Source organism: Anabrus simplex, chromosome 14 (assembly GCF_040414725.1).
Source record: "Anabrus simplex isolate iqAnaSimp1 chromosome 14, ASM4041472v1, whole genome shotgun sequence".
Classification (NCBI taxonomy): Eukaryota; Metazoa; Arthropoda; class Insecta; order Orthoptera; family Tettigoniidae; genus Anabrus; species Anabrus simplex.
The window spans coordinates 83,728,057-83,744,329 of NC_090278.1; the positions used below are offsets into that span (position 1 = coordinate 83,728,057).

The following is a 16,273-nucleotide window of genomic DNA, read 5'->3' on the forward strand; positions in this document are numbered from 1 at the left end:
ATCAAGATAAAGGTACACCTCTACACCGTTACCCAGCACTTGTCTGGGCATATTATTACTTTAATTCCCTTCGCACTTCTATTATTCGTACCCCATCAACAACTAATTGCATTCTTCCCTATCAAGCAAATTATTTTGTCCCTGCTCTGATTTTACCAGCCTTAAGTGGTTCTCAACCCACTGGCCCAGCCCGGACACATGGTGCTAGGAAATATGTCCATCTAGCATTGTCCCAGGATGTTCATTCTCTTCCACCAATATTTTTTACTGACGGGTCCAAAACTTAAACCCCTCCAGGTGTGGGGGCGGCCTTAGTCTCACTCGAGTTACTCATTTCCAAACAATTCTCACTTCCATCGGAGACAACTATTTCTACGGCGGAGGCTTTTGCCATCCGTCAAGCCTTACTATACATCAAGTATTCGCATCTCGATAGTGCCTACATCGCATCAGATTCCCTGAGTGTGCTCCAAGCCTTACATAATCCCAGCTTCCGGTCCAATTGCTATATTCAAAATCTTCGTGTTTAGATCTACACCAACTAGGTAAAAGGATTACCTTACTTTGGGTTCCGGGCCATTCAAATATTGCAGGTAATGAACAGGCAGATGTCTTAGCTCAGGCGGCAGCTCAAAGTCAGGGTGTTGCGTACCATTTGGCATTACCCTTCACTGATTATTGGAGCGGTTGTCGAGAGAAGATAAGACAGTTATGGCAGGATGAGTGGAGTCATCCCTTGTGTCGTACAGGACGGACTTTGTTTAAGATCCTTCCGAACATCCCACGCTCTCCGTGGTTTACTGAACATTATTATACTAGACGTCACATTACTAATATTATCCGCTTGCGGCTCAATCATATGTGCACGCCTGACCAATTATTTCGTATGAAGTTGGTGAATTCTAACCTCTGTGAATGTCATACTTCAGTTGGTACAATCATTCATATTTTGTTTCAGTGTCCATTGCTCGAAGTTAGTAGGCAAAAATGGTTACAATTCACAATAACAATATTTTATAATAATGAAGTGTATATTTAATCGAAACAGAAAATTCAAAATTCAATATTCAATATTCATTGTATATTTAGTATTAAGACGTATAACAAGTGGACCTTTTACATAGTTTTGCTGTATTTTGATTATGTTTTTGTTAAATTGCATCAGCACATCCAGACTGAGGTGGATCGGGCATTTAACGAGGATGAAAGCGTTTCCAAAGTCAGAACAAGCAAGAGCTAACTTTTGCGCAACCAAGGTCACGCATACTGACGTCACACGAGTGCGCAGTGGCATTGATGAGGGACTCAGAAAATTGGCGCCAAGTCTTACAGCAGCATCTCTCATGGTCCTATTGTATACGGATACTTTATCTCTTAACGTCTCACGATAAAGGTCGCGAGCGCAGCCTTTTGTGGCTGGCACTTAACACTATCAAGAAAGTGCTTCAGTAGCTGTTTTAGAAACAATGCAGTCCTGAAGAGGACTATTTTAATTATTAAGATTAGAGTTGATAAACTTTAAAATATAAAACACAATTTCTATAGATGTAAACGTTGATTCTTCAGATTTTACATTTGAAACTAATGATAACAGATGACCGCTCCATAATTTTGCTTTACATTACAATACCAACGTAACTTGTTAGCAACAGTAGTAGCATCAGCAACCACTTGATCATCAATATTAGACAAGTGGTCAATAGTAGGTGTACCGGTTGGTACATCTCTACGCTGCAAATTTGAATTTTCCGCCTTAAAGTACCTCTCTCCAGGAGAAACCCTGAACTGTAACAACTGAATCAACTCTACTGTTTATCAGAAGATGTCACTGGGTGTTTTCGATTTGCTTTTGTTGATCAAGAAGTGTGGACATTCTGTAACAGGTGTCTCTACTAAAAAACTATGATAATGCACTCTGGTGCGAAGGAATGAACTTTCTTGGAGAAATTTTGTATTCATAAGTTTTGTCTTTACTAAATTTTGTTCTTTCATTTGGGGGTTGGCAATATTAAGCCTTATTTCCGCCTGTTTTGAATTTAACCAATCCTAAATTTCTGTAATTAATTTCCCACCAATTAGGTGTTTCTTCATCGATTTGTGTGTAACTTTTGCTGTTAGCCAATAAACGTTTGTGGGCGGGTCTTATTCATTCATGAAAGGTCTCGAATTTTCCGCAAGGGTATAAAAACTGCTGATTTTCTTGTCTCCGCACCACTCGTTCAACAGCTTAGTGTGTGGATACGTAGCATGAGGCGGGAAGCACCTCTTTCTTCTGGAAGCAGCTCTTAAAAAGGTAATGGCCATTTAACATCTTTTCTTGCTAGCTCAGCAGTTTAACTCGCGGGGAAGGTTCGAAACCTTTAATATGTAACCAACCATTTTAAAATGTAAATCCCATTTCAGTCTATGTAAAAACTACAAATCTCTAACTGTAAAGCAGGGATAGAGAGTGCTTTACCCTCTCGAGCTCCCCTTCATTTTGAAGTTGAGGTGACTACGTTTTCATAACCGTTTCTTCTCTTCCTAGCTTGGGATTAGCCCGTGTAATCGGCCGAGCGCCACTCAGGTTTTAAAATGTGTATTTAGGAGGGCGAGTTCACGCCTCCAGTCCTCACTGTACTTTGGGCCAGTAACTTAACCTGTTGTTTTCCTTCATGCAAAGGCCCTGTAGGTTGGGTACAAGTTACCCCTGTTTATAAGTGTGCCTTGAGGGCAGTTTGTAGTGAAGTCCGTTTATGGCCTCTTAATAGGCTTGAAAGATTGAGAGCGGGTCAGCTCTTTCTGGTATTTTGAAAGGTGCCTCGGGGAGGCGTGACATTTTGATTGCTGGGAGCTAGTGCTCCATGCAATTAGGGGCGTTCTGCCCTTTGGTATTTTGTGGTTGCGAGCTGAGAGCTCAAGGATTGACGAATTTGGGCTCGTAGCCCAGAATTTGTAAAGACCCCTTAACTTGTGCTTTCTTTCGTAAAGTTGCATTGTACCTGATTTTCTTTGTTATTTCACCTAGTGAAAATTGTTAAATGTTATCTGTTGAAAATATAACCTTTATTTAAATTTTAAATTCATCTTTAAGACTTGTAGTTAGACCCATTCCAGCCCGCACCTTCTTTCACCTCTGCCTTCCACGGATAACTCCGTAACAGTAGGTATAGCATCTCGAAATGTGCAGATGTACAAATTCAAACAAGCTTCACCTTTATCTCTTCAGGACAGCTTCTATTAACTTGGAGACATGTAACAGGAAAACAGATGGTGGGAAGATCAAGAACCCACTGGATGATCGTAATAAAGATGGACACTGCACATCGGGGAAAGACACTGGAGGACGTCATTAACAACAGAACGTATCTCAAAACAGAGTGGAAGAGGCTCGCCCACAGTACCCGGGAAACTGGAACTGTAAAATGATAATTGTGATCCATTGTATGTATCATTTCTGTAGTAATTTTTAGAATGTCTCGTCAATTTGTCAACCAGTTGGTGATGGTCCAATGGGAACCAAAACATGTCACTAAAAATGCCTTTCCATTATGTATTAATAGTGTACTAAAAGGTGAAACAATATTATCTTTCACTTAGAAGTATATGAAAAGTCAACCATTTAAAGAATTGTTTCAGGAATAGATAATTTACATTTCCATAAAGCATCAATCCTTGTATGAACTTGTCATATCGTAATTGTTACCAATGCGATAAAATAAACTAACTCTGAAACAAAAAAGCAGCATTGCCTCCAGCTCTATAACGTGAACAAACACTTAAAAAGCATAGTTTTTTTTAATAAAACTACTTTAACAACTGATCAGGATAATCAAAAAGCCACAGTGAACAACGCAATAACGATCACACTCACAGCAAACGAAAATACAAAGCACCACAAGGGAGAAGAACATTAGATCTGAGAATTGTAATATTCACTTTTCACTTGAAAGCTGCCAATCAAAACAGGACTTTTGGCCATACGGCAGATAAGAAGCACACCTTCAGCAACTTGTAACAACCAGCAAGAAAATGACCTTGAAGTCAATGAAGCAACTTCCTCAAATGGAAGGTTTTTAACACATTCTGATTTTGCAGTCATAGACTTAACCCTCTACTGCATGAATTATTTTTCGTTTTCGTTTGGTGAAGAAAATTTCAAGCTTTAATGTTCAACATACATTCAGTGTATTAGATTCTTAAATGGGGCTAATAGCTAAACACTCATATGTGATGTGGATTGCCATATACATATGATTTTTCACGATTTTACGCTAAGCTTTTAACATTCAAAGACCAAACATTACTACCTACTGGTCATGGGTACATACTGCAAGGCGCAAGTACAGCTTGCAGAACCGTAGATCGGTAATGTCTTTGAGGTTGAGCCAGAGGTACTCCTGAAGCCTGTGGTAATGTGATGGGGAGGGCCCACGTAAAATAAACGGTGGTTGGTTCGCGTGGATGTTGACGGGGTGGAAGGAGTACCTTTGGTTGTAGGGCTGTTTTGTCTTATGTTATGTAAAAAAAAAAAACAAGGCATCACTGGGATATGTGTTTAATTGACTGTACAGTTGAAGGTGTGCCGTTAAACTACCCCTGTCTACAATATTTATCCATTTATACAGGTGAAAAGTTATTTGTTGCCTAAAGGCAACAGTATGCAGGAATCTCCCACTAAAAATTGGAAGAGTTAGCGAGTATGCTCATTATATATATTTAATGTTGTACATTACTATCCGATGCACCCTCGTAGTTTGTGAGTATATTGTGTGTTTTGTTTGTCAAGACGTCTGTGCAGAATGAGCAGCTTATAGACATTCACTTACCGAGCTCGATAGCTGCAGTCGCTTAAGTGCGGCCAGTATCCAGTATTTAGGAGATAGTAGGTTCGAACCCCACTGTCGGCAGCCTTGAAAATGGTTTTCCGTGGTTTCCCTTTTTCACACCTTCCCACTCCTAGCCCAACCCTGTGCCATCGTCGCCATAAGACCTATCTGTGTCGGTGTGACATAAAGCAACTAGCAAAAAAAAAAATAGACATTCACTTTGCTTTCAAACTGGGGAAAATGTTTACAGACACACACAGTGGCACGGAAAAAATTCATCGGCACCGAAAGAGGAAAAGTCGAACCTGAAAGCGTAAACAAATTTGACCATTTTTGGTCCTATATTGGTTCGTGTTGACTGCTACAACCTAATAACACGAAGGGTTCTTAATGGGTCTGCCCTGTCAAACTATCTTTCAGTGACAGGGCAGACCCTTTAACAACCCTTTGTGTTATTTGGTCATGAAAGTGTAATCGATTGTGGGTTTTTTTTACATCAATTGTGTTGTGCACCATAAATTCCTATCTGAGGGTCGAACAGTGAACCGCTGGTGCCATCTCAACTCTTTGACCAAAAATGTTAGTACAAAAAGGAGGAAGGAACAACTCCTGGAGCCTCCAGTATGACAATATGCCGGCTCACAAGTCATAGTTGATTGTTGAATTTTTTACGAACTTGAAGACAACTGTGCATCCATAACCATCTTATTCACCTCACCTAGTCCCAGAATACTTTTTTCCTGTTCTCCAAACTGAAATTCGTCCTAAAAGGACAATGTTTTCAGTCAAGTGAAGAGATCAAACTGAAATTGCAGGCAGAACTGCGCATGATCTCTCAGATTGGAAAAACCAGGACTGCTTCCGTAAGTTGAGAACATTGCATTAATTAAAGAGGGAAGCACCTCAAATGAGACAAAGCTAATTAGGCACCAATCACAACATACAATCCACTCGCAAACTATGAGGCTGGATCGGATAGTAATGTACATCCTTTTAAATAAAATATAGTGTTCCAATGTGGGCATAAAATAAATAAAATATTTGATTAACATACCTGCCAACACTCCCGATTTAAGCGGGAGACTTTATTTCTTTTTACATTGCTTTCCAACCTCCTGATCAGTTCATTGTTTCTCCCGGTTTTAAGTCTCAGAACTTAAAATGTTTTAAAACCCCCTCCACTTTACGATGTCGCTTCAGTGACTTTAAGGTCGACAAGAGTTTTCAAAGTTTGGTTACTTTCTTAACAGGCTTCGCACTGATAAGAATACTGAACAATATATACAAACCGACAAAACGAATCTACATACAAATCATTCAACTTTCAAATAATTAAACGTAAAAGAATATTTTAAAAATTACCCATGCCGAACTGTAGGCAATACACACAAGGGTTCCCTGACTTCGTAAAGTGGAATGATAATCAAGATGTATAGGGCAGTATCAAAAAAGTGCTATTGACCTAAATTTATCCATACATAAAACAATTTATATGAAGGAATAGCCTAAATTTATAAAATGATTGACCATTATATCTTCTTTGTTTTCCTTTAAATGTGGAATTTTCTCCTTGCTTAAACCTAAAAATCAGTCAGATTAAAATTTTAAAAAGATATAGTTTATGAAAAGTCACCAGCTAAGGAAGGGAAGCAACTGAGACAAGTCGATGAGGTGAACCAGCACCATTCACGACTTGAATGCACCGGCTCTGGCTGCCTTACGAATGAAGTTCTTCAGCGTTTGCCCGTCTAAATTGTCAAAGCCTTCAGTCTGGATGATCGCTGTCATATGATTCAAGGAAAACTTGAAGCAAAAGTCTTCTAGTTCCTGAAACACACATTTTCAAAAATACAAAATAAAAACTATTGCAATACATAACAAAAATACAAGCAATGTACATGTAAAATACAAATGAAACCACTTATACTTTGACATTCAAAGAGCAATAATTATTTCTTTTTTCTTCTTCTTTTGAACAGGCCACCTGAAGACTACAATGCTGGACTTTTCCACTTAGAGAAGGACTCTACGTCCCCCAGTATTCGCACATTCTCTGGCTCTGTTTCTCCCTTCTCTTCTTTGACCAGAGGGCGCCTGTTTTCTTACAGGGTGCTTGTCCTGTTTGATTATTCTTCTGAGAGGTACTCTGTTTCTTCTGATGTTTTCAGTTACTCCCAGTTCCTGTATATCTTTCTTCACTTCTGTTAGTCATGGTGTCTGTATCTTCCTGTTCTTCCAGTAGCTGAGAAGCCGATAGGTCATCCTAGTAGGGCTCATCCTGGTGACATGTCCATAAAAAGTCAGACGCCTCTTCTTAGCTACGTATGTGATTTTTTCAGTTAAGTGTATAGCTCCTGGTCTGGTCGCCTTCTGTACTCGCCATCTACTTTGATTGGTCCTAGTTATCATTCGCAAGATTTTCTTCTTCTGGATGTCCACTTTGTCCAACAATCCTTTCCTGTTCAGTATGAAGCATTCCGTGGCATATAGGGCTTCTGGTCAGATAACTGATAGTGCCTGAATTTGGTGTCACGCAAGTTACTTATTTTATACATTATTCACTAATCTGCCACCTAGGAGCCACGATGTTTCATCTTACATTCTGGTGTTTATTCAATTTTCATTTGAACCAGTAGGTTTTCATTAGCTTGCTGGGTAGAGCATAGCATTCATCTAACTACTCTGCACCAGTTGTTCGTTTCTCATCTCAACTTCGTTTGGGCGCTTCCCGCTGCTATACACGTGTCAACAGTGCATAGGAAGTGCCCAAAGTTATACGTTCTGAATTTTAGAATGCTGTGTCGTTGGCCAAAAGATGTGGAAAACTTTAATTCTTTTTTTTTTAATATTTAGATTGATGCTTTCACAGCTCATAATTGCAGACATCATTACAGCTTTTGGGCTTTTGCCGCGTCAAGAAAACAAGGTGAAATTAGTAACGGCAATTGGGAATTAGAAACTGCGGGGGAGAGGCACCAAAATTTATACAGGTTGGGCAGGAAGTCCGCATACCCCTATAACTGGTTAATATCAAATGTTCTTTAGGTTATGTTACTTATGCAAGTTTGTAGCTAAATCATTTCTTATCGTCGCCATAAGACCTATCTGTGTCGGTGCGACGTAAAGCCCCTAGCAAAAAAAAAAAAAAATCATTTCTTATTAACTGTTGGAATCAAGTGTTAGTGTGAAGCTATGACATATGTAAGCGGTAAGAGTTATACTATTGAGAAGCGGTTGGTGGCAAGTGTGTGGATGCACGGATGACAACACAGGCCAGACAATGAGAGAGATTATGGGAGCATTCCAGGAAAGCTTTACCAAGGCTCCGCTGCGAAAAGCAACTTATCAATTGGGACAGACATGCTTTTGCCTCTGGCAGTGTTAAAGACAGGCCGCGCGAGTGGAAGGAAGAAGATACGAGAAAAAACATGTGCTTCGAGTGAACAATCTGTTACGAAATCGGCACGTAAACGTGCTTCGGAACTCAGTAGACCGAGAACAACGCGAGATTACATTAAAACAGACCTTCAGTTCAGACCTTTTCACCAACGTTCGTAAACCAGTTACCGGATGGAGACCTGAACGAGCACGTTCTAGGATGCCATGCTTTGTTAACTACAAAGAACTGCACAATGATGTTGAAGATTCATTTTGCACTGTAACATTGGACATGCTCAGAAATATATTGAGGACATGGAGACGTACAGAACTGTGTTTCCAGCATGATGGGTCATATACAGATATAATGGACCCTTAATACATAAATAACATAGGACTTCCTGCTCACCCTGTAGAAAACAAGAAGTGCAGGGGGCCTGGGTAATACAGTGGTGGATAGACAACAAAACAAACAAGCAAATTTTGACAGAAGTAAATGTTGACAGTTTACCAACTTAACTGCAGTAATAATAGATTTTTAAAGATCTTTATTCAATACTACACAATAAAACGTTTACCACAGGAACAACTACACATGTGCGCAACAAAGGTTCTGTACCATAAGATGATTATCACCACGCAAGTCTCCGCTACACGGTGTGGCAGTGAAAAATCAGTTAGCTGCGTCGAATGACATTTTGTGCGTATTTGCGCTGAGTATTCTTTTAATATTTAAAGAAAGGAAAGAAATAGGTAATGGACAATATGGTTTGTATTAATTGCTATTTTTCCTTTTCTTTTTTTAATACAATCGAACCTCGACACCTCAAAACCTCCATTACTTCAATTTTCATATCTTGATGCAACTTAAATTTCCCAGCCGTATGTCCTATTCTTCATGTAAATTTATTTCTCTATTACTCAAAATTCAGTTACACAAATTTCTCGATTTCTCGAAACAAACATATCCTGCCTTGAAGCAAAAACTACTCTGCAACTCGAAATTTTGTGCAACATTAACTGTGCAATGCGGCATTTATGGTTTGTGAGGAACAGTAAGAAGTGAAAAAAAAAAAAAAAAAAAACGAGTTACAGTGAAGCTGGAAGCTAATACGAAGGGAACCGAAAAATTAAATCTACTGATTGGAAAATTGGAGAAGCCTTGCTGTTTCTCGAGTGTGAATTACCGGTCACGGACGAAAGCAGCCCCAGAAGTCACGGATGACAAGCTCCATTTACGAATCTCGGCTGCCTGGTATTGACGAGAAATTTCAATGTGAACGGAGGAAAGGTTAACAGTAACAAACGGGAGACACTAACGTTTTTTTCCAAAGGTGTTAACAGAGGCGTGTTTCTTGTTTCACTATTGCTTGTACTGTACCCTGTCTTCTAAAAAGTTGCTATAATAAGGGCTATATTTAAAGTGATACCATAAAATAGTTCCTTTTAACACTATTTAAAAATACACAATCAATGTATTCAGTTTAAGCCCGTAGATAAATATGATTCAATGATTTGCTATACGTGCTCAAAAATGGTAATCTCTATATCTCAAAATTTCTATAATTCAAAATAAAATTTAGCTCCCGAGGCGATTCGAGATAGAGGTTTCACTGTAATTCCTGCATTTAAGGGGTTAAAACGGAATACAAAATTTTTCTCTCCGCCCTAATCGTTGCTACTGGGTGAACTTTGCTCTGTGTCGTCAGAAGAAAATCTCGTCTGTTCACGAGTTAAGAACTGGTCTAAGTAAGTGGTACCGTCGTTTGTCACCAGGTGGCTTGCCGAGCTCTAGCCTTCTGAGTGGGAGGTGGCGACTCTATCTGAGCAACAATTAAGATGTTACTTGCTGTGCGGTGGGAAGTAAACAGAAAGATCATCAGATGAATTGGGGATGAATGTGGCAGAACAACTAAATTAAATAAAAATAAAGTGTAACTGGAAGCAGTTTATTTCTGTGACCTTATCCATTTTAGATTATCATTTAAATTACAAAAACCCTCGCATAACTGGACTAACTGGATCAAGGACAATCCGGATAATCAGGATTATATGGATTATAATCAAAACAAAATCCTTAAATAAGCAGACTTACCATTTTTGACGACAAAAAACTATGTTTTGTAACAAAAATTATGTACAGAGTATTTCTTGTTTATGAGCCATTAAAAAAATTTATAAAAATCTTAATCATACAAAATCACATCATTTGTTAACAAAGAATTGGTCCACTGTCTTCTGTTTCAGACACGTGTGGCATTTGAATGAAGCACAGTCACACAAACGCTTATCATTCAGAGTTTAACTGGAGTGGTGTAGATGCGCATGCCGCTACAATTTCTTCTTCCGTCGTAGTGCCACATAGACAGTCATACCACATCAGCGCCGTGTGACACTCTAGTAAATCTTTCTTAAACTGAACAAAAAGCATTTTATAGTACAGAATTACCATAATTTATTGTACAATCTATGCAGGAAGTGTACACTGAATCAAACAAAAAAGTAATATTTGGCGTACTTCAGTTACATTCTTGCTATCATAGTTAAAAATTATCTAATGTGAACACTAAATTTTAAAAATGTCTACAAATCTGATCCGGATGATACGGAGATACAGATCAACGAGGGCCGGATAAACGAGGTTTACCTGTATTCCAATAACATTTCTGTATACGGGAGCCATGACGGACACAGTGTGCTGCAGCATATGCGTCATGACAGATAATGAAATGGAATCGGGGAAAAGAATGTTTTGTACATTTGTAGATATTCAATAACTTTCCTACGAAAGATAATTCCGGCCGGGTCGAGGTTTTTAACCTTAATTGGTTAATTCCCGTGGTATGGGGGCTGGGTGTATGTGTTGTCTTCATCATCATTTCATCCTCATCACAACGTGCAGGTCGCCTACGGGTGTCAAATAGAAAGACCTGCACCTGGCGAGTCGAACCCGTCCTGGGATATCCCGACACTAAAAGCCATACGACATTTCATTTTATAACATGCGGAAACAAACGCACGTAGATATGGCATTGTTTGGAGTCAATTACTTCTGTCTTTTGCAGAATTCCACAAAGTATTGCTCAATACACATGCCTGGCCATCCCGGACACACTCTACAGTAGAACATGCAGTCCTACGGCGCCACCCCCGTTCCCCCTTTTGTTACAATGTCAGCAAAGCTTCCACGGTCTATGCCAACTCTCCTTTGCCACACATTTACGGGCAAAATGTGAAAATGTGTTCCTCTAGGCGGTAAGGTAGATATTTGGAGCCTACGAGACTGTTTCTTCCGCTGAGAAGCCCTGCAATCTCATTCCCTGTTAACATTGCCGAAAATTATGTTTAATTGTAACAACTTCAGAGATAGTAACAAATTATTATTATTATTATTATTATTATTATTATTATTATTATTATTATTATTATTATTATTATTATTATTATTTTATGACCACATAGGATCACTTTAGTCAGTCCATCCTCCAGGTCTCGAAGGATTGTTTGGGCTTTGCGTTCTTCCCAGTACTTCTTCAGACAATCCGATCTTCGTGCCCTTTCCTCGATTGAAAATGTGCATGTTGGTTTGTTTCGCGTAAGGGTAAAGCGGAGGTGTGTATTCTTGAGTTTTGTATTCAATTTTATCTTATTTGTGGTGTCTTCTGTTGTAAGGCCTATTTCCTTCAGATCCTCCCTTATTTATCTATAGCAATTGTGCCATGTGTTTTAGGCAATTCCCCTTATTTATTATTATTATTATTAGCTATGTTCGGCCTTTTACAGGTTATTATTTATAAATGGGTCACTAACTAGCACGTTCTTTCGACGTTGATTTTCTCCCTTCATCCTGCCGCCGCGCTACTATGGCAACGTGCCTTCCCCGCTTTTCCAGCCAATTGGGCTGGCCTTCCTCCTCTCCCTCCCGTCCGCCACTCGCTTGTTGAGCTACGGACGGAGGTGAGGGACTTGACTTGCCTGATAGCCAGCAGTTGCAGACGTACTCAGTGCCTTGAGTGACGGCGGCTGGTCCGTTTGGGTTTTGAACCCTGCCTTGTCCATGGTGTGGAGGTAAGCGCTTCTACTAGATAAAACTGAAGTACTAGCGCGGGGCAGAACGAAGGGAGGATCTCACTATTGGGATTCCGAAATATTCAGCCCTACGACATGAGTGTAATTCAGTGCCTTTTAATGTTATTGTATACGTGGAGGCACCTTGAAAATTAGCTGCCACCTCCATCGTCATTGGTTAAAGACAATAGATTCTCTGCTATTGTATGCACTGCGTGCTTTTGAACGGAGGACAGTTTTGATAGGTTGAATTTTGTTTTTAATGTTCTGGCTCAATGCCCAGTATTAATGTACTTAGTTCACAGCCTGAGGCTGTCTTGAGATTTAAACTATATTGTACGTGTTAACACCCTAAAGGAAAACCCACTAAGGGGATCTGTATTGAAATAAATGTGGTTATTTGCTAAAAGGAATGTTAGCTTGAAACAGGCCCAAGCCTGTGCACTTTTCCTTCATTCCTTCTGTGGGAATGTTTGTAAACCTACAAAGGGTACAGCAATAACTGAATTTTCTCCAACCACACTGAGCAACCTCCTGAACACCATAAAAATGTATACCATGACAAGCAAACATGAGAAAAGGCAACGGAGAAAAAGAACACCTGATGTGACCATCGAGATATTCACTTTTCCCATTTAAAGAACAGGACTCCTGGTCCCAGGGCAGCTAACAACAGACCTTCAGCTACTCACAGCAACCAATGAAAGACGGACCTTCAAGCTCTGAAGCAACATCCTCAAACAATGGGATCTTCAAAATATATTCTAAGTTCTGCAGATATTGACTTTAAATAGGAAGAAACAATTAACACACCACAGAGTCAGGAAGCAGTGACAAAATCGGGAGGTTCCCCCCCACCTTATTTAGGAGAGTTGGCAGGTATAATATGACCCAAAAGATTTTTAATGTCCCATGGGTGTAGGACTGTAGCTCCATAACCTGCTGGAATGTAATGATATGGAGAAGTTCCATTCAAACACCCTTAAATGCCACAGACCACATTCTTTACTGAACCATGATCGTGCAAGGAGACATCATTGGGAGAAGAGCACCTGGAAGGAGGAGAATTTCTGGGCCACATAACGCTCGCAAATGGTGCGACATGACATCCGAGGAGCTGTCCAGGGCTGTTGAATAAAAAAGACATCCGCAACTGATAAGGCACCAAGAGGTGGAAAAAGAACTCGGCAACAGACAGCTAGCAACCAACCAACAATTGCACCAATTAGGCCAGCTTTAGTGGTTCCCTTTTAGATGCCTTTCTTTCAGATTTAGCCATTCAGCATTTGGACTACACAGCTAAAGGTGGTGGTGGTGGTTGCTGTTACTTATTTAAGTGGAAGTACAACTGGATAGCTATCCTTGTAACACAGTTAAAGCATTACAGGTTAATTCATGCAAGCGTAAGGCACGCACTTTTGTATGCAACTGACCAGCTAGTTGTTCTTTAAATATCCAACTCTCAATCAATAACCCGTATTATTAATAATTTTCACCATTTATATCAACTGTCAATAGCCACAAAAATAACGCTCCTCTAAAGGATCCTGGATTTCATGGTAATAGCCGTGAATGTACCACGAAAATCTGACGATCATCAACCCAAGCAAGGGACTCCCTCGGCTCAAACAATGTGATTGAGAGTCCCTATGAAGATCAAAGATGTCAATGAAACTAATGTCTCATTACCAAAAATTGATGCCTGCTTGGCCATCAGATGATATAGATCTTGATTCCCATAGCGAGGCAAAGTCTCTCATAGTGCACTGGCATTGTCGGTGGCTCCAAGTAGCCTACACAGTGGCCTCCACGGTATGCACTAACCGTGCGTCTTTGTGGGTGTGCTAGGTACCAACTGATGAGCCCAACTTAGCATACAGGGGCAAAACACTGGCAACCAGGAATGAGATAGGTGGAAAATTTATAATTTGCAATAACAGACCATTTACAGTATATTGGTATTATTCAATGATTCAGCCCAAATCTCAGAGCCATATAAAAGAATAGATTGGACAGTCATCATCATAATAATAAACAGCAACTAAAGTAGAATAGACGATTGCAATTAACAAAACCGAGATCACCAACATCCGATATGCACCCGACACAACCCCACTCGAGGATACAGTAATAAAGAAGACTACTTCCTTCTCTACTGCTTTTCCCACAACTGTAGGGTCGCGGGTGCGAACTGCAGCTCACATGTGGATATCGCCCTGTTTTTACGGCCAGACGCCAACCCTATATGGAGGGATGTAACCATTATTGAGCGTTTCTGTGGTGGTTGGTAATGGGATATGTTGTCTGAATATGAAGAGGAGTGTGTTGGGAAGGACACGAACACCCAGTTCCCGAGTCAGAAGAATTAACCAGGAGCGATGAAAATCCCCGACCTGGCCGGGAATCGAACCCGGGACCCTCTGAACTGAAGGCCGGTATGCTGACTATTCAGCCAAGTCGGACACAGTAATAAAAAAGACTAACTCCCACAAATACCTCGGAAAATGTATGAACTCTAACGTTAGTGAAGATCTAGCCATGAAAGCTAAGTGTACCAACCTGGAGAGAGCTTTCCATGCCTGTAAGAATGTTTAAAAGTCCAAATCTCTTTCCCATTGTCTTAAACTTTGACCCTATGAAACCGTAGTAAGACCTTTGGAACTGTAACATGGTCAAAAAGGGACAACTCACAAATTTGAAACTGAAAGAACAAAAGTTCCCCAGACAAATTATGGGCCCCATTGTAAAGGGAGGTGAATACAGATTCAGGCATAACAACGAACTTTATCAACACTTAGAGAGCAGAATATCAGCGATAAGAAAAAGGAGACTTATCTTCTATGGTCACGTAGTAAGAATGGAGAACAAGAGACCGATCTCATTTCTAGAGAGAAGTGGGCAAATGCTAAGAGCACGAATGTTTAAAAATTTATCCGAAGGATCAGAACATCCGACACTCTCCAGTCTCTGCGTCCATGTTTACCAAATGGCCTCTCCAAAGCAATAATACAAAACAAACAAAACACATAGCGCAACAGCCTGAAGTGCCATGGCTTACCAAGCAATCGCTGCTCACCCCGAAGGCCTGCCGATTACGATATGTCGTGTGGTCAGCACGACAAATCCTCTCGACCGTTATTCTTAGCTTCCTAGACCGGGTCCGCAATCTCACCATCCAGTAGCTCCTCAATTGAAATCATGCAGGCTGAGTAGACCTTGAACCAGCCTTCAGACCCAGTTAAAAATCCCTGACCTGGGCGGGAATCGAACCCGGGGCCTCCGGATAAGAGACAGGAACGCTACCCCTACTCCACATGGCCACCCAATAATAACAACAACGTATGTACACGTATGTCAAAATGGTGTACATTCTAAGATCTCTCCCTTCTACAATGAGAAAAGTTCTTGCCAATGAACAATAAAACTGTTGTGCACAGATGCTGGCTTCTGTTAGAAAAAAATATATATTTTCAAGAGAAGAACGCGTAAGTTAAATTTGAGAAAAACACTTTGGAGACTCACAATGCTACTGGTAGGATATGGTGACTCTACTATGGCATAATCAAACGTGTTTGAATAGCAAGACAGTAAATAGAAACTACCCTTTAAATGTTCCTTTGATACACAGCCTAGCAGTGGGCATTAATATGGGATGGGATGGGATTATTCTTTATAACAGCTTGGACTATTTGGGGGAGATTGTCTAGCAGATGTCCGAATGTCTCCGGAAGAATGGTAGACCATTCTTTCTGCAAAGCAAAGCGAAGTCTTCTCCGTACAGGCCATGAAGGCCATTGGAGGGGTGGAAGGTAAAGGCTTCCACTACCCGTAACCTCGGCACTTGATGGGGTAGAGTGGTTAGCTCTACGCCCGGCCGCCTTTGCCCCCCGGAATCAACCTGGTACTAATTTTTGGTGTAGGCTGAGTGAACCTCAGGACCATATGCACCTCCGGAAGTGGAAAGCTCATTTCTTAAATTTTACGACTTCCCTGACGGAGATTCAAACCCACGTCCTTCC

The 16,273-nt window shown here is 40.4% G+C and overlaps 1 protein-coding gene across 5 annotated transcripts in view; it reads right to left on the reverse strand.

The window, feature by feature from the left end:
• Window positions 1–4,268: 4,268 nt before the first annotated feature.
• LOC136885723 (RCC1 and BTB domain-containing protein 1) overlaps window positions 4,269–16,273 on the reverse strand; it is a 62,383-nt gene continuing 50,378 nt past the window's right edge. For all 5 annotated transcript variants that reach the window (XM_067158458.2, XM_067158456.2, XM_067158457.2 and 2 more), the window contains exon 12: window positions 4,269–6,635. In XM_067158458.2, the coding sequence (XP_067014559.1) occupies window positions 6,495–6,635 (141 nt within the window). In that variant the 3' untranslated portion in view covers window positions 4,269–6,494. The remainder of the gene's footprint in view (window positions 6,636–16,273) is intronic.